Source organism: Euleptes europaea, chromosome 10, assembly GCF_029931775.1.
Source record: "Euleptes europaea isolate rEulEur1 chromosome 10, rEulEur1.hap1, whole genome shotgun sequence".
Lineage (NCBI taxonomy): Eukaryota > Metazoa > Chordata > Lepidosauria > Squamata > Sphaerodactylidae > Euleptes > Euleptes europaea.
Window position 1 is genome coordinate 29624828 of NC_079321.1, and position 25261 is coordinate 29650088.

At 41.9% G+C, this 25261-nt stretch overlaps 2 protein-coding genes across 3 annotated transcripts in view; one reads left to right on the top strand and one right to left on the bottom strand.

Annotated features, from left to right (window-relative positions):
• The first annotated feature begins 92 nt into the window (after positions 1–92).
• On the top strand, positions 93–10304 carry ITGB1BP1 (integrin subunit beta 1 binding protein 1). Its single transcript, XM_056856558.1, has 7 exons — positions 93–133; positions 888–989; positions 1576–1654; positions 3145–3281; positions 5401–5493; positions 7345–7494; positions 10185–10304. Exons 2-7 carry the CDS (start codon positions 918–920, stop codon positions 10254–10256), a joined length of 603 nt encoding a protein of 200 aa, XP_056712536.1. The 5' UTR covers positions 93–133; positions 888–917; the 3' UTR covers positions 10257–10304.
• Positions 10305–16287: 5983 nt separating this feature from the next.
• Positions 16288–25261, bottom strand: part of ASAP2 (ArfGAP with SH3 domain, ankyrin repeat and PH domain 2) — a 107873-nt gene continuing 98899 nt past the window's right edge. The window contains exons 23-28 of one of the 2 annotated variants that reach the window (XM_056856097.1): positions 23387–23549; positions 21777–21822; positions 21186–21197; positions 20902–20985; positions 16598–16720; positions 16288–16395 (exon numbers count right to left, since the gene is read on the bottom strand). In XM_056856097.1, coding sequence (XP_056712075.1) covers positions 16321–16395; positions 16598–16720; positions 20902–20985; positions 21186–21197; positions 21777–21822; positions 23387–23549 — 503 coding nt within the window. In that variant the 3' untranslated portion in view covers positions 16288–16320. Of the gene's footprint in view, positions 16396–16597; positions 16721–20901; positions 21009–21185; positions 21198–21751; positions 21823–23386; positions 23550–24770; positions 24933–25261 lie in introns of both variants that reach the window. The other variant, XM_056856096.1, reaches the window with a different exon arrangement.

Genomic DNA, 25261 nt, shown 5'->3' on the forward strand with positions numbered 1-25261 from the left:
GCGGAAGTAATCCCAAGAGGAGGCGGTACCCGGAAGTGGAGGCGGTACCCGGAAGAGGGAGAGGTTGCCGCTTGTCTCAGTCCCCCGCTGTTGTTGTAGAAGCGCTGTGGGCGTGTTGAAGTGGCAATGGCGGGTAGGAGACGTTCCTGAGATGCTGGTGGTGTTTAGCCGCGACTGTCAGATCCTCTGATGCCCTGGACGTGGGTAGTTCCCCCCACCCCCGCATTGTGGAAGTACATGTAAGTCCCATGTGGGGGTAGAAAAGAGCAAGAGTCCAGTAACACCTTAAAACTAACAAAAATATTCATTCTAGCTGTACCTGAAGAAGTGAGCTGTGGCTCACGAAAGCTCCTACCCTGCCAGAAAATATTTTTGTTAGTCTTTAAGGTGCTACTGGACTCTGGCCCTTTTCTACTACTGCAGACAGACTAACACGGCTACCCACTGTGAATTAACTTCATGGAAGGCACCATCTGGGGGTGTTTGTGATGTTGCTGAGAAGGGGCGTCTGAAACGGTGGAGTGGAAAGCAATCCCTTTGAGATCGGCTGGGCTCGATCTGCCCTTTATAGCAAAAACGGAAAGGAGTCGTGTGACACCTTTAACATTAGCACGTTGTAGCTCTATTGTAACTTTTTGTGGTCTCTGGTCCATGAAATGGTTATGCTGGAATAAGCAGTGATGGTCCTTAAGGTTTATTTTCTTTCTTTTTTTTTGCAGCTTGTTAAAACAGATCCTCATAGGGCAGTTGCTCTAGTCCCCTGGTCATTTTGGTTGCTCTTTTCTGCACCTTCTCAAGCTCTGCAATATCCTTTTTTAGGTGTGGTAACCAGAACTGTACACAGGATTCCAAGTGTGGTCTTACAGCATTCCAAGTTGGCCTTACAGCATTGTCTCTGATTCTATGATGATAAAATAATGTTCAGGAAAGGGAAAAAACGGCATAGTAGCAGCAGTTCACAAAGCAGTGAAATCAGCACTAAAAGCAAGGTAAGGTGAATCTACTTGCAAGATCATGTATTTGGAAAATTTTCTTATATAGGATTAGGGCTGAAAATACATTGCTTAATGTGCCAGTGGAAAATACACAGGTACCTGAGTGATCAAGTGTTTGGTATTTTTCAGCCAGCTTTACAGTAACCTTGCTTCAAATAATCTTGCTTCAATAAAGTAAATTGGCTATATTTAAAACTATAGGATTATTATGCACAGGGCTAAAGAAAATTCTGCTTCTCTCGAAGTCTTAAATTCTGGTAGAAAAAGTAGATCATAAATTATACTGCTTTGCTTGGGAGAAGTTCTTTAAAGTTTTTATTTGCTAAAGGGTGTGTGAAGTCATATTCAGTGTGTTGGTTTCAGTAATCTGGAAGACCCAGCCCAGTTGTAACTGTAGGACCTCCTTGTGTAGCTAGCAGTTGGGCACGTTGGCCGCTTGCCATTGTTCTTGTGCCAGTGTAATCACCTTATCTGCTGGGTGGGTATTGGTGAATCCCGTAAAAGGGTCTGATCACACCACACCAGATCAGTTTACCTGAGTAACTTAATGATACTTTCACATTTATTTTCTCTTGCCTAGTCTGTAGATTCTAGTCTCGGCGGTCTTTCAAGATCTAGTACTGTTGCTAGTCTAGATACAGACTCCACGAAAAGTTCAGGTATGTACCCAGTGAAGGCCTGAAGCATCTGCATTATAATTACAGAGATGTGTGGCAATTTATACACAGCAATGTGTGCTTTCGGAACTAAAAAGAAGAAAACAGTTAAAACGCTGCTAGAGTAATCCAAAATTTGCAAGCCTGTATAGTTTATAAGTTATTATGCGCGTTCGTATTTTACATGTTACAAAAGTATGTGCACGTATGCATGCATAGTTTCATTGTTTTGCAATGTTTTATTTTCTATAACTTGTTTTATTTCTACTAGTCATGGAAACAGATAAACGCCCAGGCACTTAAGCTTTATTGTCTGCCCATAGGAAATATTTCTAAGCACCTTCCAAGCTCTTACCAAGTTTTGCCCACACAGTTTCAAGCATATCTTAGCTTCCATATTTACTTTTAAATGAAAGCTGAGATTCTTAGGAAGTGGACTTCTCTGGCCTGTAGCACGTAGCCTGCGTGGTATAGCAATTGAGCTAAGAGAGCTGGGTTCAAATCCCCTCTACCGTGAAGCCCACACGCTCTTGGCCCAACCTACCTCGTAGAGTGGTTGTGAAGATAAAATGGAGCGGGGAGGGCCATGTGACCACCTCAAGCTGGAATAAAATTGTAGCAGATTCATTCTGGGGTGTACGTACTCCCTTCAGGATCACAGCATACATCTAGGCTGCATTCAGACACCACAGCAATCTGCAACCAAACTGCAGTTGGGCAGGAACGCAGCTTGCTCATGTGCTCATTTCCCTCCTCTTGCAAGCAGTGCTTTGTTGAAAACTCAGTTCATCCCAATGCCAATTTGCCATGGCGTCTGAATGCAACTGACAAATTAGTTTTCCCCCCCTACACTGCACTTTAGCTTGCCAAAGTGCCTGCATTAAGCTGTCACAATAAATTGGCACTTGCTTAAAAAGGGCAATTTTTTGTGCAGAGTTCAACTGAAAGGAGGTAATTGGAGCAAGGGGAGCATGAATGCCTAACAAGAAGCTGTGTTACAGTTTACAGCCAGGTCACAGTTTACTTACAGTTTGTTGTGATGTTTAGAAACAGCAACAGTGCACTTATATTTTGTGTACATCTAGATGCTGCATGTATCAGTTTAACAAACAGAAGCCAGTTCCAGTAACTTTAGCCTTCTGCCTGCAGTTGGACTCAAGGGATGAATGGAGAAATCCGTTAATTGGAGATAGGGAAAGGCGGGGTGTGTGTGTTAACCCATTGGGGCCAAAAATAAAACATGTGAATGAATACACTAAGTGTAGCTTAAAATAACAAAAACTAATTCTAGCTTGTGGCCTTGAAAATATAGTTTGAATACTTGCATGTGCCTGTGCATCTGGTGACGTGAGATCTGATTCATGAAAGCTTATGTTGGAATAATTTTTTAAAAGTCTTTAAGGCACTGTTGGACTTTTTTTAATTATTATTCTGCTGCAACAGACTAACACGACTACCCCTCTGGAATTATTTTAATATGTGTTCCTTTATAGGTCAAAGTAACAGCAATTCAGATACTTGTGCAGAATTTAGAATTAAATATGTTGGTGCTATCGAAAAACTGAAGCTTGATGAAAGCAAGACTTTGGATGGACCGCTGGATTTGATAAATTACATAGATGTGGCACAGGTAAAGCCATTCTGTCAGTATTTTCACAAATTAAATTGGCGCATCTCACCTTACATACTTTTGTGTGCTGAATGTGTCTCTGAAACTGTTTCTTGAGAAACTGCTCCTTGAGTACAAAATTAGAAAAGGACTAGTCAAGTCAAGTTTATTGTATAAGACCACAGACCATTACAATCTAAAACAGTATAGCAACAGGTGAATCATTAAAAGAATACAAAAATTAAAATATGCCCATTCGGCTCTATCCAGCTTTACCACCTTTTATGGTTTGCATAAAGGGCTAGTCAAACTTCCTTCATTGGCTGCATTTCTAGTTCGTTATTCTTTTTTCCTCACAAAACAGGGTCTTCAGAGGCACAACAGGGCACTCTATGCTCATCATAATGTTTTGTTTTGTAACTTCCGGTAGAGCAAATAATCTCCTTAACCAAGTTAAAGCCATAAGCAGATGGGAGAGTTACTGGGGAGGCGTTTAGAAGAAGGAAGTGCCAACAGTACAAGGGATATTGTGGCCCGTTTAAAATCTGGTGCTCCCTTCCCATAGTGATCTGTAAGGCTTCCTGTAAATGTCCACTCCCTGACAGGTTCTTCAAAGGAAATCCCCCATCCTTCAACTGCCGGAAATCCTAAGGGTTTAAACAGGCTGGTAGTGAAGCGGGTCGTGCTGTTCAGATGACAGGCTCTTAGAATGTTTCACTTACTGAGAAGTGAAGGTATCTTATTCAGCCAGTCATTGATTAAGCAGGATTCAACAACTTTACTTACTTTTAAAAAGCAAGTCTTTTTATTGAAATACTTCTAGTAAAATATGTATAAATGCAGATTATCAAGTCTTTAACACTTCTATAAAAACTCTTATAAAAATACAATGTATGTATGTACAATGTATGCAGTAAAAGCAAGCAAGTCTTACATACTATTCAGTTTCAAAATCCAACTTCTAAAATATAACAGTCAAATTTTTCTGATTCAGTTCAAAGTATCTAATTCACAAAGTCTAGAGTAAAGTATTTAAGCCATACATACCATTCAGCCTTTTCTGAGAGCCTTTTGGAAGGTTCTGATTCTCTAGCTGTGCTGTGGCTGTATTTATACTGTTTCAGACACATTAAGAGTGAAAGGAAATCTTTTATCTTCACTTGAGCAGATTACAGAAGGCAAGAAAGCATATTACTTGATAGGACTGCAGGAACCTTTAATGCCTTTAATTTATAAAAAGCACAGTTTAAGCTATTAATGCACTCTTAGTACATTAAGATATCTTGAGACGGGCAAAAGTGTTCTGCCTTTGAGATTCTGACAGCTGGCAGCTGAATCAGAAAAATGATTTTAGTTACATCTTACTGATAGATGGAAGGTGCTCTGCTCTTCCCTCTTCAAGGACAAGATCAGAGTGACAGTGAGCTCTTGAAAGAGCTGACCTTGAGAGAATTCTGTCAGCCTGTTCTAAGGACATTTGCATTACACAGGCTTTTCATTATACAAACCTCTGCGATATGTGGCTCAGTTTGCATGATGTGTTCAAGCTCTATATGAAATTAATTCTGCACATGTTCACAGAATACCATAATTATGTCAGAGACCGTGACAGTAGGTTCCAGCCGTTGGCTGAGGGGCAGGACATTTCTAAGGCGATGAGGCCTGGAGCTCACTGTTTCATGCTCTGTGCTCATTGTCCCCAGTTGGGCCAAAGCCATTTGTAGCTTGTACTTAACAGCAAGGTCTGTATCCTTCTTCTTCCAGTTATGTGTATTGTAGGCATGGAAGCCTCACACTGATTGGTATAGAGTTTCTCCCCCCTCCCACCTGCTTTGAGGGCTGCCCTTTTCTGTCTTCTCCCAGGGGCTTCCTTCAGGTTTTGTTTTCATGAGTTGTCATTTAGATACTAGCTATTTCTCCATCTGACATTCCAAACTATTTTCTTGCTTGCTCTCTCACTTGAGAAATCTCTGTATTTTTATTCAAGTGGGCATGGCCAGGATCTGGATGTACTCCTTTTGGTACCAACCCATTTCAGAGGAATGAATTAATAGTTTAAACTTGGCAAGCAAGCAGTCAGTAATTAATCACTTAATGTGGATATGTGTGCACGTAACACTTTTTGTTTTCCTTTTTAAAGCAAGACGGAAGGTTACCCTTTGTGCCGGGGGAAGAAGAATTTATAATGGGCGTTTCCAAATATGGTATTAAAGTCACAACTTTAGATCAGTATGTAAGTAATAATTTTTTTTAAAATGCTGGTTTTTGCCCACAGTAGAAATCTTGAGAGTTCTCCAGTCCCCCCTTTTCAGTGGGTTTAACTATGGGAAAGGTGAATAGTTCTGCAAATCTGACATGCTGAGACGCCTATTTGGATAGCTGCTTATTGAATGATGGGAAAGCTTCTGGCATACTTGATGATCTATTTCAGATCTGATTCAGTGGGTGAAAAGCAACTGTTGGGCAAGAGTCTGCTCTCTGGCTTTCCGAGTCTCAAGACGTGCATCCTTGTAATTTCCCCGGCACCTGTACATACAGAAAAATACCTGGCAGCTGTGCTAGCAAGGTTTGCATGTCTTTGTATAACTGCCCTTCTAGCCAAAAAATGCATATCCCTTTGAGGAATAATCTCATACAAACATGAACTCTGCCCCGATCCTCTCCAAATTGGTATTACTCTTTCCCATAGGGTTTTTTGTTTTGCTCAATCTATATTTGCACAGGAGCTGTACAAATATTTCTTTTGAAGTTTGTGGTAGAAAGACATAATTGATGTGGCGGATACACTCTGCTTTTAGCCAGTTTTTTTTCTCCTGTTGATGCATAACTTTCAGCTTTTCACTGCTCCTATTTTTTTCTTCCAGGAATCAGGATTTTTCCATCTCCAGTTCCCTTTAGACTAAGGTGCCAACTTTTCAGAATCAAAATATCTGCACCTGTACTTGAGTGCTGAAGCAGCAGCGGCAATAGCTTGGGACCTGCCTCGAATTCCCACATGCGTGGGGTGGGGGGCTGACTTTCACCATGCCCCACCTGAAATACTGCTTCTGGAGGATTGGGGAATAGCTTGGGGTAGATCAACAAAAAATGCCCCTGCAGAAATTTTTGGCAAGATCCAAGCTATTGCCTACAGATGTGTAAGCATGGGGTAAAGGCAACTGCAAGGCAGGAAGACAAGGTCTTCCTTTCCTTTTATTTCAGGCTCATCTGACCAAAGGTCTTGAGCACAATGCAAGGTCTTCCTTTTACACTGGTTTTTATATGTCCATGGTCTTCCATGCGGCCAAGAATGAGTCGAGGAACTCAAAGTGACCTTGCAGACAGATGTGTTATGCCAAATCATGCTGGAAATCCCTGGCGAGCTGCATGCTACCCACTGTTCTTAAGATCTTGTTGATTGGAGCCACAGTAGTTACTTTGTTAAATAATATCTGCCCAGTATGATGATTGTGCTTCATAGTGGTCTGTAGCACATTTGGAAAACAACAGCAGGGACTCCTGCTTCCCAGCCACTCCAGCCTACTGAAAGGGATCAGACTCAGCATGCTCTTTGATGCGCGATTCTGGTTTTAGGACTCCCCCCCCCCCCACCTGCCTTGAGGCATTTAGCTTTTAATTCTTAATGTATAGATAAGGGAGATGAGATTTCTTTGCCTAAGAATTCCCTCATTTTGACAAGTAACACATGGAGCTTCTAAACCCCCAAAGAGAGCCAGTGTGGTATAGTGGTTAAGAGTGGTGGTTTGGAGCGGTGGACTCTAATCTGGAGAACCGGGTTTGATTCCCCACTCCTCCACATGAGCAGCAGACTCTAATCTGATGAATTGGGTTAGTTCCCCCATTCCTACACATGAAGCCAGCTGGGTGACTTTGGGCTAGTCACAGCTCTTAGAGCTCTCTCAGCCCCACCTATTGCACAGGGTGTCTTTTGTGGGGAAGGGAAGGTGATTGTATGATGGTTTGACCAACTCTTCTCCTCCTCCCTGTTGACAATTTGAAAGTAATCTTATTGGTGAAGGCAGAGTATAGAGAACCTACATCTGATTTTTTGGTGAAGCTTAAAACTGATATGTGGTCCTTTCAGGATGTCTTGCATAGACATGCACTCTGCCTAATTGTGCGGATGGTCTGCTACGATGATGGCCTAGGGGCTGGGAAGAGTTTACTGGCTTTGAAGACGACAGATGCAAACTGTGAAGAATACAGCCTCTGGATATACCAGTGTAACAGTCTGGTAAGGTTAATGATATGTTTTGTTTGTTTTTTTAAATAAAAAGGTGCTTTAGCTTGCTGGGAAACTACTTAAATGTGCTCTGTGCTAAAACCATGTTACAGTCAGCTGCTGTTTGAAACCCAAATATAACAAATTAGTCTTATATTAAGACTGTGGGATAAACGTATGCTACAGAATATGCAGCCTGTAGTATTCAAGCCCACAGTGACTTCTGGCACACGTGGAGCACACAAGAGAGTCTCTCAGTGACGTAGACAGGCCTGTACCCTGGGTCTGCTGCTGTCTACTCTTGGGCTCATTAGAAAAAAAGCAAAATCAAAGCGTGGGGAACTGCACGCATGCCTAGGGTGGTGTGTGCACAATTTAGGATGTGATTTGAAGCACACTTGCCAAAAAGATTGATCATGGTATGGTATAATTGCTCCTGCCACAGCCTTTTCCAGCAGAGGAAGTGTGTGTAAAGAGCAGCTGGAATGTGTGTGAAAAGACAGACATTGACAGTCATGTTTCACTTGGGGGGAGGGGTATAGATGTTTCGCCAATTTTTTTCACCTTCTGTTTCCTCTGTATCAATCTGTTTGACCATATTGTGCTTACAGGTTTGAGTGAGGACGGATGAGTAACTAGAATGGTGGATTGCTGTCCTATCCAGGCTGGCCATCTTCACCCACCCAGCTTCCAATTGAGATACACTGAAAGGACAGAGGAAAGCCAATGTCATGTAATTCATATCTGGCTTTCTCAAGCCTGACTTGGCCTTACATTCACCATGGAATGGAATTTATAGCTGTGTAGGCAATTTGGGGAGAAGGCAGATGAACTTCCAGTTCGAGGCAGTGGAAGCCCTGTAGTTTCGGTAGAAGCAATCATGATTGCATGGTGCCAAAGAAGAAAATCTGGTCTGTGTTGAGAACTATGCTCTCTTTTTTTATAAGAACAGTTTGATACGCCACACAAGCCTAAAAAATAGCATTAAGTTCCCAACATTACAATCCTGAGCGAAGTTATACCTTTCTAATGCCATTGAAGTCTTAGAACGTCAGAAGGTTTAGAAGGGTGTAACTGCTTAGAACTGCACTTAAGTCAAATTCCTGAGCTACCCTGATTGTTTGACATCATAGTAGGCACTCCTCAGCTTGAAACTAATCATATATTATGGTGACAGTAGTAGAAAAGAGCAGGAGTCCAGTAGCACCTTAAAGACTAACAAAAATATTTTCTGGCAGGGTATGAGCTTTCGTGAGCCACAGCTCACTTCTTCAGATACAGCTAGAATGTGAATCCATCTGTCTTTAAGTAGAGGAGAGTGAATTCAGACAAGCATTAGTATGTAAATGTTAACAGTATGTAAATGTGAATAGCAGGAGTGATGGGATTAGGTGTGGTATGCAGAAGAGTCTGTGATGTCCAGGGGAGAGATGGGCCATGAATGCAAGGTCTTTATTCAGCCCAGGTAAATGCATTGTCTTTAGTTTGAATATCAACTGTAATTCAGCAGTTTCTCTTTCCAATCTCCCTTTGAAATTCCTTTGTAAGAGAACTGCTACTCTTAAATCTGCAACAGAATGTCCTGGAAGGTTGAAATGTTCTCCCACTGGTTTTTGAATATTGTGGTTTCTGATGTCAGACTTATGTCCATTTAATCTTTGTCTAAGAGACTGACCTGTTTGTCCAGTGTAGATTGTGGAAGGGCATTGCTGGCATGTGATGGCATAAATCACATTAGGTGAGCAGGAGTATGAACCTGAGATAGTATGGCTGACATTGGTGGGTCCAGAGATGATGTTCCTAGAATCTATACGAGGGCAAAGTTGGCACCTTGGTTTGTTGCAGGTCTTGGTGCCAGAGTCCATGTTCCTGTTAAGTAGTCTATCATCATGGGTGAGAAGTTGTTTTAGGTTAGCCGGCTGTCTGTAAGCAAGAAAGGGACGCCCCCCCAGTGCTTCAACGAGGGAAGTGTCACAATCCAGCATTGGTTGTAGGTCCTTAATACGTTGGACTGGTTTCAGTTGGGAGCTGTAAGTGACAACCAGAGGTGTTCTGTTGTCATTCTCTCTGGGCTTATCTTGTAATAAGTTGTGCCTGGGTATCATTCTGGCCTTCTCAATCATCTTTCTCACCATATCAGCAGGATATTGAAGTTGCAAAAATGTTTGCTGTAGGTCTCTCAAGTGTGTATCTCTGTCTGAAGGATTGGAGCAGATGCGACTATAGCGTAGGGCTTGGCTATAGACAGTGGATTGTCTGATATGGTTGGGGTGGTGGCTGGACGCATGTAGATACGTTTGCAGATCCGTCAGTTTCCAGTACAATGTGGTGCTTGTGTGTCCCCCGTGGATCCGTACTGTGGCGTCTAGGAAGTTGATTTCTTGTTAACATTTACATACTAATGCTTGTCTGAATTCACTCTCCTCTACTTAAAGACAGATGGATTCATTCTAGCTGTATCTGAAGAAGTGAGCTGCGGCTCACGAAAGCTCATATCCTGCCAGAAAATATTTTTGTTAGTCTTTAAGGTGCTACTGGACTCTTGCTCTTTTCTACTACTTCAGACAGACTAACACGGCTACTCACTGTGAATTATGGTGACAGTAACAAAAACCTTGGGAAAGGGTCCCACAAGGCTGAATGCTTTTATACGTTGACAAGCAGCAAAGAAAACTTAACCAGCTTATTTTTCTCAAATACAGGAACAAGCGCAAGCTATTTGTAAGGTATTATCAGCGGCGTTTGACTCGGTTTTGACCTGTGAGAAGTCCTGAATTTCTCCAGCTGCATTTCACACTGAGAGGGAAGTACCACTTGCTGTGACTGCATAGGGAATGGAAACCAAAAGCAAGTGTTTTGAATGGAACAAATGTGAACTTTTAAACTTTTTAAAAATCACTTAAACATACTGTTCAAGGGAGCAAGGTTTTGTTTTGCTTTTTGTAAATAAAACTTGCTTGCTAAAATCTGTGCGATGAACAAAAAGGAAGTCAGCCACATAGCTCATGAGTTGATTTCAGGCCAGTCATTGATCAACCAAACCCACCTCGCAGGGCGGTTGTGAAATTAAAGAAGAGGGAGGCCAGGTTATGGTGCCTTGAAGGAGGGGCTAAAGATATAATAAGAGTACAACGAAGACTTAACACGTATGGTCATGCTCAGTCTCATAAATGAAAATCAAAATTTTACTAAGGTTTTTGTATATGTTAATAAAAAAGTGAACATAAGATGGGTCTTGATAATTGATTACTACTTGCATGTGTTAAGAAATTTAGATTTTATACACGGTCCTACTTAAGAGCCAGTTTGGTATGGTGGTTAGTGTCATCTGTGAGACCCGGGTTTGAATCCCAGCTCTGCAGGGGAAGCTTGCTGGGTGACCTTGGGCCAGTCACACACACTCAGCCTGACCTACTTCACAGGGTTGTTGGGAGGATAAACCAGACGAGAGAATGATGTAGTTCCCACTGAGGAAAAGGCAGGTATAACGGAAGTAAATATATAAAAATACATAAATCCAAATTGATGACCTAATTTTCTTAATAGCATGTGTCAATACTGGACAATATCCTCAAAAATATGTGGGATTCACAATTAAGAATGAGTTAAAACAAGATTTGATACTCTGCCCTTAAGACACATCTATCCAGACTGATAGTCTAAGCCTGCTCATAGTATAAAGATTTTATATACACATAAACAGTCAAGATAAGGTTTAAAAGCAGTTTATTTTCCAGTCAATTGACTGGTTCAACAAAAGGAAAATTAACCATGCTTCAATTATAAATCACTGCATCCAGACACTAAAAATAAGAATTGATTTAGGTTATACAATGTATACAGTTGCTCTGCAACTAAACAGTCAAACCATCACATCAAAATTATACATCTCAAATAGCATTCTGAGCTGTATTTTAAGTGTCTTATGCTCCTTTTTTAAAATAGTTAACACAGCCATCTTGTAATGTGCCCACTAAAAGCTTGCTGAATATCATCATCCTATACTGTCAGCTATGAAATGGAATCCTTAGCATTTGACATTTTTAAAACCAATCCACAATCCTGAGTATCTAGCTTTTAATTCTACCTTAAAGGACAAAATGCCATAGATATGAAGATCAAGTCTTGGGTACAAGTTCAGTGCCATCACATAACAGTGAGAAAATACTCTTATTCAAGGTATTCAGGGTTTTTTTAAGGACAATTAAAAGCATCGATGCTAAGGCTGGGATCCCAATAGCTACCTTTAGGCATACCTTAGATGTACCCAGCGGAATTTTTCTATGTTGGAGGCATGGAACTAGTTTGTGATTATTTTCTTCCAGGCCAGTATGAAATCTGATGGCTAGAGAAGCTCCCCCAAGACTGCTTTGCACATTAGCCATAAGATTCTGTGTTAAAAATACTGTACATTAAGTGAACTGTGCAAAATAATGTGCCAATTTATTTTCTATAGTTTACCAAAGGATAGAAACATACAAAATAGTGTTAAAAGCCAAACCAAATTCACCAGCATCTGAATAAACTTGCTGTGGGAAACTACTCTTTCTAAATAGACACATATGTCCCGGGAACTTTGAATATGTAGATGTAGCTTTAAAACTTGCAACAAAAAGAATTCTAAAACATTCCAGTTTGTTTCCTGGTTATATTGCAACAGCATGTGAAAAAATTGTTTGCTTCAAATATAAGCCAATGGATTGTACTCACACAGCTGTCCAGTTGCCTTGAATGTTATCCATTTTAGCACGGCAGTATAAAGGGTGAGATCCAGCATATTTTTTCCCCAATATAAATATACCAATTGGCTCTTTCCCCCATATCTGTTACAACCTATGCTAGTCAATATATACATAATTTCTGTGTCAGAAATTAAAAGTTCTCTTGATAAATCTAGAGATACGATGAGTCACAAAACTTGTGATCAAAGCCAATGTGACCTGGGCAGTGGTATTCTAATCCTATGCTACCAGTGCAAATTTTTTGGTAGCATACGCAACATAAAAAAAACCTGCTACAGTATCACAATATACAAACAGTAAAAGGACGTTGCTGTGTCTTGCAATATTCCATTGTCAATTTGGAATTATGAAATCTATTCACAATTATTAACAGTGTAACTACCGTAGTCTGGTGTATATTTAAGCCAGTGTGAGCCAGCAAGCAGAAGGGGTTGCTGGCCAGGTATTGTTGTACGCCTTGATAAAGTGAGCATTTTGATCAATTCTCTGCTCTGTTATTCCATTACAATATCTTCTGTGTGCGAACATATTGCTATGTGTTAAAAAGAGAGAAATACAGTACAAAGTCTAGACATCCTTTAGTAAGAAAGGGACTGCGAGCAGAATTTCCTGAACTGCAATGAACACATAAAATTATTTCACTTGTACTTTTGGTGTATTTTCTTTTGCTCCAACGAAGCATAGTTGCCTCAAACACAATTTAAGAATGAAATAAAATATACAAATTAGGCATATATTTAGAATAGAAAAGTACGACCTCATATCTACAAAATCTGAGGTAAGGAGATTCAAGGAAATATCTCCCATCAAATTATTAAAAGATTCCTTCAGTGAAACTGAGTCCAAACAGCATTTTGTGTGTGTGTAGCGTGGGCCTTTATTGCAAGGGAAATGCATTCCAACAGCAACAGCGCCTTGCTTGGAAAATGAGATTCCTGCTACTAACGTTTGTTTGTGTTCCTGTGAATGCTGTATGGATTGACATTACTGGAGTTTCAAGGGCATCTACTGGATAACATCGAATGAGGGACAACATTAAATGACGGATACTCCGCACCACCAGCTATGAAGCAATTATGTGTGCTTTGAAGGGTTTTTCGAAATGAAAGTGCTTCCTTACTGTAACCATTGTGGAAGGAGCGTTCATCTTGCAAAAAGAAAGACCTAACACAAGCAGTCATCTTCCACTGATACAATACTCTGCTCTTTTCTCCAGGCTCCCAGAGAGAATTCTGAGTCCTTCACGATAGCACACACATACCACTGGGAGGCAAGACCAAGCTCTTGCATTACCTCTTGCACTGAGAGGGCAGAGGGATTTTCTTACCTTTTCCCAATTAGCTCTATCTAGTGCCAAAGCAGCAAGGGAAGAGGAATATGGGAACAGAAAGAGGCTCCCCCCCCCAATCAACTGGCCAGAGCTTTATGCTATCAGGCTGGCCTTCCAGGATCAGATTCTTCATGTTGAGAGGATGGTCAATGGATTGAATTCTGACTAGTGTTTCTGCAGGCATGAGAACTTCCACTTGGTGCAATTTTCCCACCTCCCGTGGTAGCTCAAAATGCCCCCTGAAATCCTGTTTCTGAGGAACAGGGGTCTCCCAGGAATAGGGTTTCAGTCGGTATTTTTGGGTTGGGGCTGCAAATATTTCTTACAAGGAATCTGAATTTAGTTCCCTCATTGAGAGAACTCTCCCCAATATAAGTCTACGACCATCAGTATGTTTACTCAAAATTCTGATCTAAAATACTTTTTTTCTGTTCTTGCAGCTGTCACTGTTACTAACAGCACCTGAAGCTGGTTGCCCTTTTTGTTCTACTGAAACCTGGGGACAAAATGGTCCTTAAAACAGACTGTGAATTTATACTGGATCACAGTGTTACTATCCTTTTGCCAGTTCACCAGTAGGAAAAGAACTGGTACACGTTGGCTGGAGAGCTCTAGTTTCAAATCAATGGCCTTATTTGTGTCCTTTCAATTCTCTGGTATAGAAAATACCATCTCCAGCTGCCTGAGGGAATGTAGTGTTCTGGCCTATGAGACCTGGTGAACAACGCTCCTGAAGGATTAGAGCAAATTCTGCAGCTTTTAGGGGGTACCTCCTCTCTCAAAGAAGGAAGTAGAACTATGACAGCCACTTTACTCCGCACATTTACTAGATACCATAAAACGAATATGTTTTCTTCTCCAGCTGCCAGCTGCCAGCTTTGGGATAAAGGTATTGTAGAAGGTAGTGAAACCATAAACTACAAAGCCCAATTGGTAAACTACCATGGAACCACACTGCTTTTATGGATTTTGAATGCTTCCCAGGAGTCCGGGGAAGAAATCTTGTTTTTTGTGGCTTCTGGAATCATTTTCTCTGCCACTATATTATGTGGGACCAGTTTAATGCTTCTGCCTCATTGTCTGTATTTTTGTGTTTGGGAGAAGAAGCAGATTCCCATAAGAATGTCTTGTCTGTACTCTCCATCTTCTTTTTGATTTGGTTTGTTTGTTTTTTGCCACGTTAGGCATTTCTGCATTTGTTAAGTCTACTGTTTTAAGGGTTTTTTCCTGCTTTTTCTGGTCTGGGAAGTTGGAGAAGCCCCTCTCTTTAGAAGACTTGGTTCTGCTTCCCCTCTACAAGGGAAAGCTTAATTCCAAAGGGTTTAGAATGCCCTCCCAGAGTTATGGAGAACAGGAATTCAAGGTAAGCAGCTTCCTTGTTTGTCACTTATTTCCCATTCTTATTTCATTCTTTGAAAGCTGTGCAGCCTCTGCGTCCTGGAATGGATCTTTCCCATTCCATTTACAAAGGGATAGATTATTAATCTGTGGCAGGTCTCCACTAGTGCCAATATAGTATTAATGGAAAAATACAGGAGTTATAACAACTTTTAAAAGTTTGCATTTGTCTGAAAGTTTTGCTACATTTTGGTTGTTAGACTTAGAAGATGCTGTTGCATCTGCAACAGATTTTGGCTTTTTTTCTAGGGCTCAAGGCTTTGCAAAATGCAAAGCATCTCTGCCTGAGTGAAAGGGTGCTCTGCAAGCATGTTCTTATCATGCATAAAAAGTGCACATGCTCGCCTTTCCAATGTATTATAACAAGAAGGATTTTTGCTATTGCCTGGCAAAAGAGCCTGCAAGAAACCAGTCCTAGGTGTAAATGCCTGAGCCCTACATGAACAGATGCCCTCGTTTCCATATGGCGACTTTCAACCTCTCTCGTCTCCCTTAGTCTTCTCCATACTCCCAATGTGCGTACACATTGTTATTCATGAGCACCTGGATTGTCATTTGGACCACTATTTAAGACATGGTTTTTGTTTTTAAAAAATCTGTAGCGAGAATTGCGCCTTCCGAGATAGCAATCATGCCTGTATACGAGCACCTCTACCTTTAAACAAACCGAGAAAGGTATTTCCTTTAAGGACAATCTGTGTGTTTCCACAAAGTAGTCAAGTTCTCTGGACTCTCTTCACATCAAAGCTTGTTTTCCTTTAAAAAAAATGGTGATAAGGACTTGGCCAACTCTGCTTCTGAGAGAGCTGGAATTTCTATCCTCACATTTTTGTAGTGTATTAAGTAAAAACAGAAAATTGCATGTCTCAAAACAGAGTTCTCAGTGCTGCTATGCTGTACCTCAAAAGGCTTTGGGATCCTGACTGTGCAAAACAAACGCAGGATATGCAATGCAGAATATAACATACTTGCGCAGTCCAGTAAATAATCTTTAAGCCCATCTAGAGCTCTTAGTCTTGTGGTATGTCTCAGAAATGTCTTTGATTGCTAGAGGGAGAAGCTGTGATACCTAGACTCTGGGGAATTTTTTAAAAGGATTTGATGTCAACACATATGAAATAGGTTTCACATCTTTTTCATGGATTTGGGCTCCTACTATAGGATGTTTTTAAGGGTTTTTCCAGTTCACCATGAAAATATATGCAGTTTATCAACTATTATAAACCAAATAGAAAATCTTAATTCCATCGTATGACTTGCAACAGTGGTCAATATTGGTGAGTTTTCAAGAAAAATCCTTGTAATGCATCTGTCAAAGGCTCTCTCCAAGCTTGAGAAGTGAAAGTCTCTCCATGTGCAAGAGGCAGTTCAGTCAACAATAAAGTGCACAAATGATACAGGGAAAGCTCCTTTTCGGTTAGGTTCACCATCAATATGCCCAATCTGGAAAAGACAGTAAATAATTGTCTCCATGTAAAACTGCTTAAAAATAAATCTCCAGTTTAGTGACTTAGTTTCACACTATAAAATGCACCAAAAATGGACCATAGTGTTGTATTTGCAATTCACAATGAGACAGTAAGTGTGGTGTGCTGGTTAGATATGGCCGGGAAAGGCCTGTGAAGGCACAGATTCTAATACTTACCCACCATTCCTGATCTTCCTCACCATCAACTATGATTATATCACCCTCTGAAAACGTTAGCTCATCTGGATTATCTGCTACACAGTTGTAAATTGCTTTCACTCTTTTGGGTTTTGTTTTTGACTGCAACAGAAACAGACAAAAGAGGTAAACAACACTGAAAACCTAAGCCAGATGCAATAGAAATTTTATTCCCCTAGCTTTCGACTAACAGTTACACTAGCATCTGATGAAGCTCAAGATTTTGTAAATAAAAAGATAGTGTAAGAGGTGCAGCCATATTTTTTAATTATTTTCTATAAAGGCTACTGTGTCATATGAACAGAAACAGATATAACTCCAGAGAAGATACAAGCAGCTTGCTCCCTTTTGTTCATGAAAGGTTCAAGTAAAAAGAACGCCCCGTGTATGACTTTCTCCTGAACATTACATGCACTGGTTTTTCAAAATGTGCACATAAAATAAAAATACACACCGTTTTGATGTTGACAAATTACAAGTTTGCTTTGTTATCACCACCATTACCACCACTATCACTACAAACAGATATTAATGCCTACCTGTGTATGAAACAATTTATGAAGCTGTCCTCACTACTTTTGCCTTCTGGATATCCAGTGGCCTAGATCCTACCAGTTTTGTGGCTGGCAGAATAGGGGCAATTTTCCAGCTCTCCTCACTGCAGCCCCGTCCCACATGGTTTTTGTCCACTTGTGTTCCACAATCCTGGGTGGGGGTGGTGGAATGGGCCCTCCCTCCCTCTTGCGTCAGTGAGAATACTAGTAGGATTCAGCCTAATACTCTCTTGCAGAAACCATCTCACTAGTGACAGGCACACATTTTGGGCCTCTGCAAAATGAAGAGGATTCTGCAAGAGCATCCTCTCATGTCTATTTCCATGTGTGCAGATAAGTGCAACAGGCATAACAGCTTCATATGTAGTGGCGTATGCTTCTGTACTGCACTTGACCTTTTCAGATCAGTCACAGAACGTTAAAATTAAGCCTGAGAACCAAGTATATTAACAAACTTTTGAGGTACTTATTTCTGGCACACACTTCCATATATACAGAAACCTCTGTGTGTATTACAACAAATTTAAAATAGTCAAGACAAAAGCAAGATACAGAACCCACAGGAAAACAGACAGCAGAACGCAAAATGAAATTAGTCACTAGCCAAGAAATAGTCACAAATCAAAGAGTCATCAACCAAACCAAGAGACCACCAAGGAGCAGAAAACACCAGCTATACTTCTGCTGAAATCTAATCGTCATTTGATCATTTTATTTTTATCCAACCTGTGGCAGGAACACACAGAGAAGGACATCCAAAGTTATCTGAGTAGGGCAGTAGGGGATGAGATCATCATTAAAATACACTGGGGTCCTAGGCCATCCAGGACTTTAAGCATCAGCAACCAAAATGCTGAATGAAGCCCAGAAACTAACTGGAAAGTGTGCAGATCGAACAAGCGAGGAGAAACATCCCCCTGGAGCTTGCCCTTTCCAGCAATTGGGCAGCTGCTTTCTCCACTATTTAAGACACTTGTTTCACGTATATAGAAATTGGCACCAACCAGAACTTTGTCCTTCCAAAATATCCAATCAAGATCTTTCATTACTCTTTCAGACATTTTCCAAATAATGTACTCCACACTAGTAGCTGAAAAGAACATGGCCTTTTCACTTTTTTATAGTTATTATATATATAGTTATATACAACGTGTCCATGGTACAAGGAAGAGAGATGGCTATATACTCTGGTTTCCAATTAAAATATTCTATTAAGACACAGAGATCATGGCTTACAGAAAAAGTATGGATGCAGACAGCTCCTTTTGTTGCATGTGAAAAAAAAAGACTGCGAACTAAGCTAAGACTTGTGCAGCAAGAGCTATTAAACTGCAGATCCCACTGGGTTTCACTTAATGTTGTTTCAAATGCCTTCCTGGCCTTTTTGAATATCAACAAAAAAAAGGGGGGAACCAAATGGAACTCAACCAAAATGCTGATTCCAAACCGAAGAGATTTGAGGTGAAAAATGCTAAAATTACAAATATATAAATTTTAATAAGGTGCACATAAGGCCTCTAACACAGGCAAGACTTCCACATTCAGTATATATAAACTTATACACCTGCGATGTACAATCTTACATTGACCAAAGTAGGATCCAATAAGGACCAAACGTGTTTCGGCCTGAGAAGGCCTTCCTCAGTGGTCAGTCATAGTTATAATTTAGCACACACCCTAATAATATAATTGTGTCATAATGTACAATAAAAATGTATAAAAACCCTTCTAGTATAATGAAGCTCCCTGTAAGGTTATTTATTCCTTATATACTAGAACAGTGATCGGCAAACAGCGGCTCGCAGGCCGCATGCGGCTCTTTGGCCCCTTGAGTGCGGGCTCCCGAGCCACTCCCGAGCAGCTTCTTGCCTCTCCGGCCGGCTGGGTGCCTCTCGCCACGCCTGGGCTCCTCCCACCGCCGGGACCCACCCGTGCCCGGGCTGCACGTGGTGGGAGGCTCCGGAGCCCTCTCACCCGCTCCCTGGGCGATCCAGCGGAGCGTGGGGCCGGCGGAAGGCCGTGGCACTCGCCCATCGACTCAGCCTCGTCCCAACCCGCGCCAGGTCTGCAGCGCCACGTGGCGGAGGCGGGCGGTGGGGCTTCCCTTGTGCACGCGTGCTGTCCCGGCCGCAGCCCCCCACCCCCTCCCTCCCTCCTGTGAAGTGCCCTCCGCGTGCTCGGGGACTCAGGGCGCTTCCCCAGGCGCCGCCGACTCATGCGCCCTGCTGCGCCCGGTCCGCGGCAGAGGGAGGGGCTCATGGGGCAGCGTAACGGCCGGAGGCCCCGGCCGTCACCTCTGTCCCCCCCCCTCGTGCAGACGGGGCATTCAGGCCTGGAGCTGTTTGCCGAAATGTCCATGCGATCAGCAAGCCCCATTCTCTCAGTTTGAAGGCCTTTTTTTTAGGTGGTGGTGGAGCATCTTTATCTATTGGCTCTCAAAAGAAATCTCAATCGTTGTACTGTTGATATTTGGCTCTGTTGACTAATGAGTTTGCCGACCACTGTACTAGAATATCATTCTGCACTATGATACACAGTTGGGGGACAAAATATTGTATAAGTGTACATAATAGACATTTTATCCAGCATTCTTAGAAAATCTAACTGTGTATCTCTTATCTCTCTGACCCTCCCCCCAGCTAAAACTAGGGAAATTACTTCAAGAGTCTAACTCCTGGCTCCTTCCCAAGGTAATCTGAACAAGGAACCATACCAGAGGGTGGAATGAGTAATTTAGCCTTATACTAAAGCCTCTGCTAAGAAGCTTTTGTAAGATGTTTAGCTAAAGCTCTTAAACTTAGGGTTAGGATACATTCAGACTTTTCCACTCCACTGTGTCCTGACTTTTGCAACTGACATGGATTAGGAATCAAAGGGAATAACAGTGTCCCAAGTGACAAGTCTAAGGCTGTAGAAGGGCATAATTCTGCTTAGTGTGGAGCTGTAAGTTGCCTAAAGGGATCCAATATGTGATGGACATCTCAGTCAAGATTCACTGCGTTGGATAGATGTTCACAAATTGTCCTAGACTGTGCTTTATTGCTACCACATACAAATGATTTCCTCTTAGGGTTGCCAAGTAACCAGCAGGGGCGGGGGACAGTTACTGGCAGCAAACAGAGCCCTATGCCGGCGATGTGATGATGTCGCTTCTAGCATGCACGGGAAATGATGTCATCGTGTTGTTGGTGACGTGGAAATGCTTTAGTATTTGGGCAAAAAGTCTATGGTAGAAGTCATTTTTAATTGTTTTTGCCCAAATACTAGAGTGTCCTCATGTCGCCAGCGATATGAGGACGTCACTTCTGGTGTACGCTGGAAGTGACATTACTGTTGCGGCATTGCTAGCAATGCTGGCACAGGCCTCCATTTGCTGCCAGGGGTAGGGGCTCCAGGTGGGGGATTCCCTGCCCCAGCAGGGGCCTGGCAACCCTATGTTCTCAGGAGTTGTCTAAAATTTGCTCTATAAGGAGAGATGTGGGTTTGTGCTCCATCTTTTTCTCCCCATTTTGTTTCACAGCCCAACCATTTTGTGTGTTCCATTTTGTTTTGCAGCCATGTTGCATTCCCATTCAAAGGGCAAGAAGCAAGGGCGAAAAACCCTCCCACTAAACTAAAAAGCAGCTGCCTTTCCTCTTCAGAATCATCCGTTGCCACCTAATGTCTTTGCTGCCAAAGCCAAGTGCTGCCAAATCCAAACTTGACAGGTCTTGACTCCATCCTACTTACTACTTGGGACTTCCTTGGCATTGGAGCTGGAGGTTGGATCGGTACAGACATGTTTGCAGAAGGGGCAATTTGTGATCCAGGCGTCTCAGACACAGACAAAGACTCTCCTGATACAAGAAGAAAATACATTTTTGTTTTAGTTAAAACTGATTTTTATATCACAGGCCTTACTCTTTCAGAAAACACATGTTTATTATCCCTTTTGCAACTTACCTTTACCCCAAGCTGTTTTGTGGATCTACCAAAACAACTTAATGATTTTCACAGCGACAACCTCTCCTTGCTAGGTCAACTGGCTCAGCACCCAGGCTGTAAATTCATAGGGTTGCCAGGTCCCTTTGCCACTGGAGGGAGGTTTTTGGGGCGGAGCCTGAGGAGAGTGTGGTTTGGGGACGGGAAGGACTTCAATGCCATAGAGCCCAATTGCCAAAGCAGCCATTTTCTCCAGGTGAACTGATCTCTATTGGCTAGAGATCAGTTGTAATAGCAGGAGATCTCTAGCTAGTACCTGGAGGTTGGCAACCCTAGTAATTCAGCAGTCACTTACATAAACTTCAAGGGCCACTGACAACAATGGGGCTTGGGCATGCACCCTTCAGGTGACCTGCTTCTGACTCCCACTCATTCTTTCTGAAGATCTGGGAAATGCCACTGTGACAGGCCATTGCTTTTAGGGACTTCCTGTGAGTTAGAAACTCTGCTTTTCCCTTCACGGGGAACAGCTTGGCACAAACAGCACTCTATGCAAAAATGACGCAGTGGGCCATTTTTATCACATGCAGAATTGGCTCATGCCTACAGTTGTTGCTAAAGTATCAAGTGTTAAAAATAGGATTTTAAAAATAATTACCACAGGACTGCTGTGACGATCCAGCTCCTTTGTTCTGCCCCTTGTTAGCTGAGCTGGATGACTTGTCAGTCCTGCTCGGGAGAGAAGCAATCATTCCTATCAGTGACCACCTCTGGGGTTGATTCCACCACATTTACGAGAACTTTCGCTATTTCACTTTCTGCAGCTTTCATCAGTTAATCCCAGAAAAGATCTCTGAATTTTCAACGTGTGCCGAAGAAGGCTTAAATAAGGCCTTTTATGCAGGGACATTTCCCTGTGGTCACCCCCACAGACTGCTTCGAGGCTTCCTTTTGATTATGCATGCCTTTTCTGCCCGTCAGAAATCGCCTTGCTCTCCCCGCGTGCGTTTTGCCCGTGTTTTCCAGATGCTGTTTTAGCCAGAATCTGGAAAATGCAGGAAAAAACGCACAGGGAGAGCGAGGCTACCTCTGACAGGCAGAAAAGGCATGCATAATCAAAAGGAAACCCCGAAGCAGTCTGCGGGGGTGACCGCGGAGATACGTTCCTGCGTAAAAGGCCTAAGAATGTCCAATCAAAAAAAGCACATTTCAGGACTATTTATTTTTTATGTGGTAAGTGCCCACTTGTTTCTCAACTTACTGATTCATCATTCCTCAAGGCTGTGCTTCTGGTTGCATTTTCTAAGGACCCACCAAGCAACATTTTATAGATGAGAAAATGCAATATTGGCCCAGGTACAGTGCACTGATTGTTAACGCAACTGCTGGCGAGAATGTGGCTTCATAAAAGCCTTTGGCATTGACTTCTGCACAGGTCTCCCTGCTCTCCATATCATGCCCCCCCTCTGATTTTGCACTAACGCACTAATCAAGAAGAGCAGGAAGCTTCCTTGCATACCTGAAGGTGATTTGATTGAACCCCATGTTATTCTCTCCCGTTCCTGTTTACACTGATGCAGAGGCCAACACCCAGCTCTGAACACTTGGGTTAGCCACACTAGGGCTGTTGGAGAACCCAGCAGGCTTTTGTGAGCAAGAGGAAACACATCACACCTTCCAAAAGTCATCACATGTAAATTTTAAAGAAAGACAGAATCAAGAGATAGGTGGTTTTCATATGGAAGGCAGCCTTTGGAATATGGAGGTAGTTTCTCTCATGTAAAAAGAATGGGACACAAGGAAGATTGCAGTCAGTCAATTGATCATAAACCATTTTTTTAGAGCTATCAGGGCCTGCAGATTACTGGAAGCCCTTGCAAAGTAAAGAGTAAGCAGATCACTCCTGCAGCTATGCCTAATACAAACTCAGGAAAGAGTTAACACAAACTGATCCTGAGTTTTCGTTCTTGCCCTGTAAATTAAAAACATATCACTCGTTTACAGAAGTTCTAGTGAAAATAATTTTTAAAAAGTTAGATCATGAAATCCAGGGAATCGGCCCACCGCCAGTATACAGTGTTTACTCATTGTTTTCTTATACCACTTCCCCTTACTCCTACGGAGCCTGCTCACAAGTGAATCCAACACACAGTAACATACACTTTAGAGAAAATGCAAATGACATTTCAGCAGTAGTGCTACATAATGTGGATCCTATATTCCTGCACCAATTTGGCGCACTAAGGTCTGTAATCAGCTTGCAGAACTTTACAGAAGTAAATCGCACAATTACCCAGAAGAAGGCTTTTTCTGAGAAATTCGACTTGGAGGCTGGGGAGGAAGCGGAGGTGGTGTAGGTTTGGACTGTGGTACAGCTTGCTGTTTTGATTGGTGGCTCAAAGTTTCCAGCACACTGGCTGTCTTCACAACTGGAGGTTGTGTTGAAGAAAGGATACCTAGAAAAATACATACATATATACATATATATATAGTACAATGATGATGAATGCTGGAGTGCTTAAAAAGTACTCCTCCAAATACTTTTAAAATGAAATAAGCTAGCATTTTAAAAAATGTTACACACACTCTGAAATGCAGTTCAAAATGTGGGAATTCCTCCCTTTGCACCAAAATCTAAGGACCAGATGTAGCAAAGACTGCCCTTCAAACATGGCCGTGGTGTGTACATACTGGGGTGGGGTGTATCTACATACTGGAGTGCAGGCTGTGGTTCATACTACTTCCACACAGAATGCTTAGATGAGCCAAGGCCCTTGTGACCACAGTTATATATGAGTAGGGCCCACCTATGTGGGGGCTTCTACATTATGGAACAAGCTGCCCGAAGCTATTAGGAAGGGGCCCCCCACACTTTCGCAAAATGTACAGAACAGAATGGTTTAGGAGGGCATTCTTGTAGAGGGAGCAATATTGCAGAGTAATGGTTCAGTTCATGATTTGAGTTTTATTATGGATAAAGTTTTTCCTACACTGATGGTCCTGCTGCCTTAAAGAGATATGTTTGCTTGCATTGTTCTGGTTTTATTACTCTGTTCCACAATCCCAGCCCAACTGCCTTATTTTGTCTTACTAGGTATCCTTGCTGTTAGATTCAGGTGTTTATCATATCTTGTAATCAGCTTACTGACTAACTGGCAAGTTTTAACCATACTTGTAACTCGCCTTGTCCCATTGAAAAAAGTAGAAAATAATAACAATAATGACAATAATGATAGTGATGATAATAATAATAATCTATACATTCCACCCACAATGAACAAAAGATTGGATGGACCAAATAGCATAGTTCATTTTTTATTAATGTATTTCACAAAAAATGAAGAAATACCAATCACTCTGTGACTTCTGGAATAAGCATTAATAAAGGTCATACCAATAATATCGTCTGACAAAGACTTCTAAAATCATATTGCAACTCTCTTTAAAAAATATCTTGTGGCTACAGCCTGGATTCCTTGCCAAGTTACCCACGATTTCCTTTCCACGCAAGTGTGGAAACAAGCCAAGGATGCTCAACTAACCAGCTGGCAAAGTAAGCTTTGAAATTACATCCACCAGAGAGGAAGAGGCATGGAGTAGTGAAAATGGAAAGCTGAGGCCAACCATGATTAGATGCAGAAAAATAAAGGAAGGCAGGGGGAAAAGTGCAAACATACTTGTAGATGTTACACGCAATGGCGGAACAGGGGGATGGACAGTTGGTGGATCAGATGAAGACCTCTGCCTGCTTATGCTTTCCATTCCTAATGAATTTGTCTTCCACAGTGTGTTCGGTGAAGGAGTTGTCTGAACAGCACTGCCAAGAAATGAAGACTGAACTAAAAAGAAAGGAAAACATTGTATTATTTATTATAAATACTGATGGCTGTGTAAAGAGGGAGGGGGGGAGAAGCAGCTTTCCTGAAGGTGACTGGCTGCCCTCCAAAGGCATCTGTATGTCATGGGAATGTTCTACAGTTCATATCTGCATGTTCATCATTTAATGACTACTACATCAAGTAATAAAAATGCGTGGATGGCCATTGCAAATCGAATGCCACACACAGCTTTCAAGTCCCTCAAAATAAGGCTTTTAAACAGAGCAAGTCATCAAGTGGTGCTTTCTTAAGAAAAGCATGTGTGTGTAAGAATCTACTATCTCCAGCCG

Coding starts and splice junctions, on each gene's coding strand:
- ITGB1BP1 (XM_056856558.1), top strand. CDS start 918: ATGTTCAGGAAAGGGAAAAAACGGCATAGTAGCAGCAGTTCACAAAGC. Junction 990..1,575: donor AAATCAGCACTAAAAGCAAG/GTAAGGTGAATC, acceptor TCTCTTGCCTAG/TCTGTAGATTCTAGTCTCGG. Junction 7,495..10,184: donor TATACCAGTGTAACAGTCTG/GTAAGGTTAATG, acceptor TCTCAAATACAG/GAACAAGCGCAAGCTATTTG.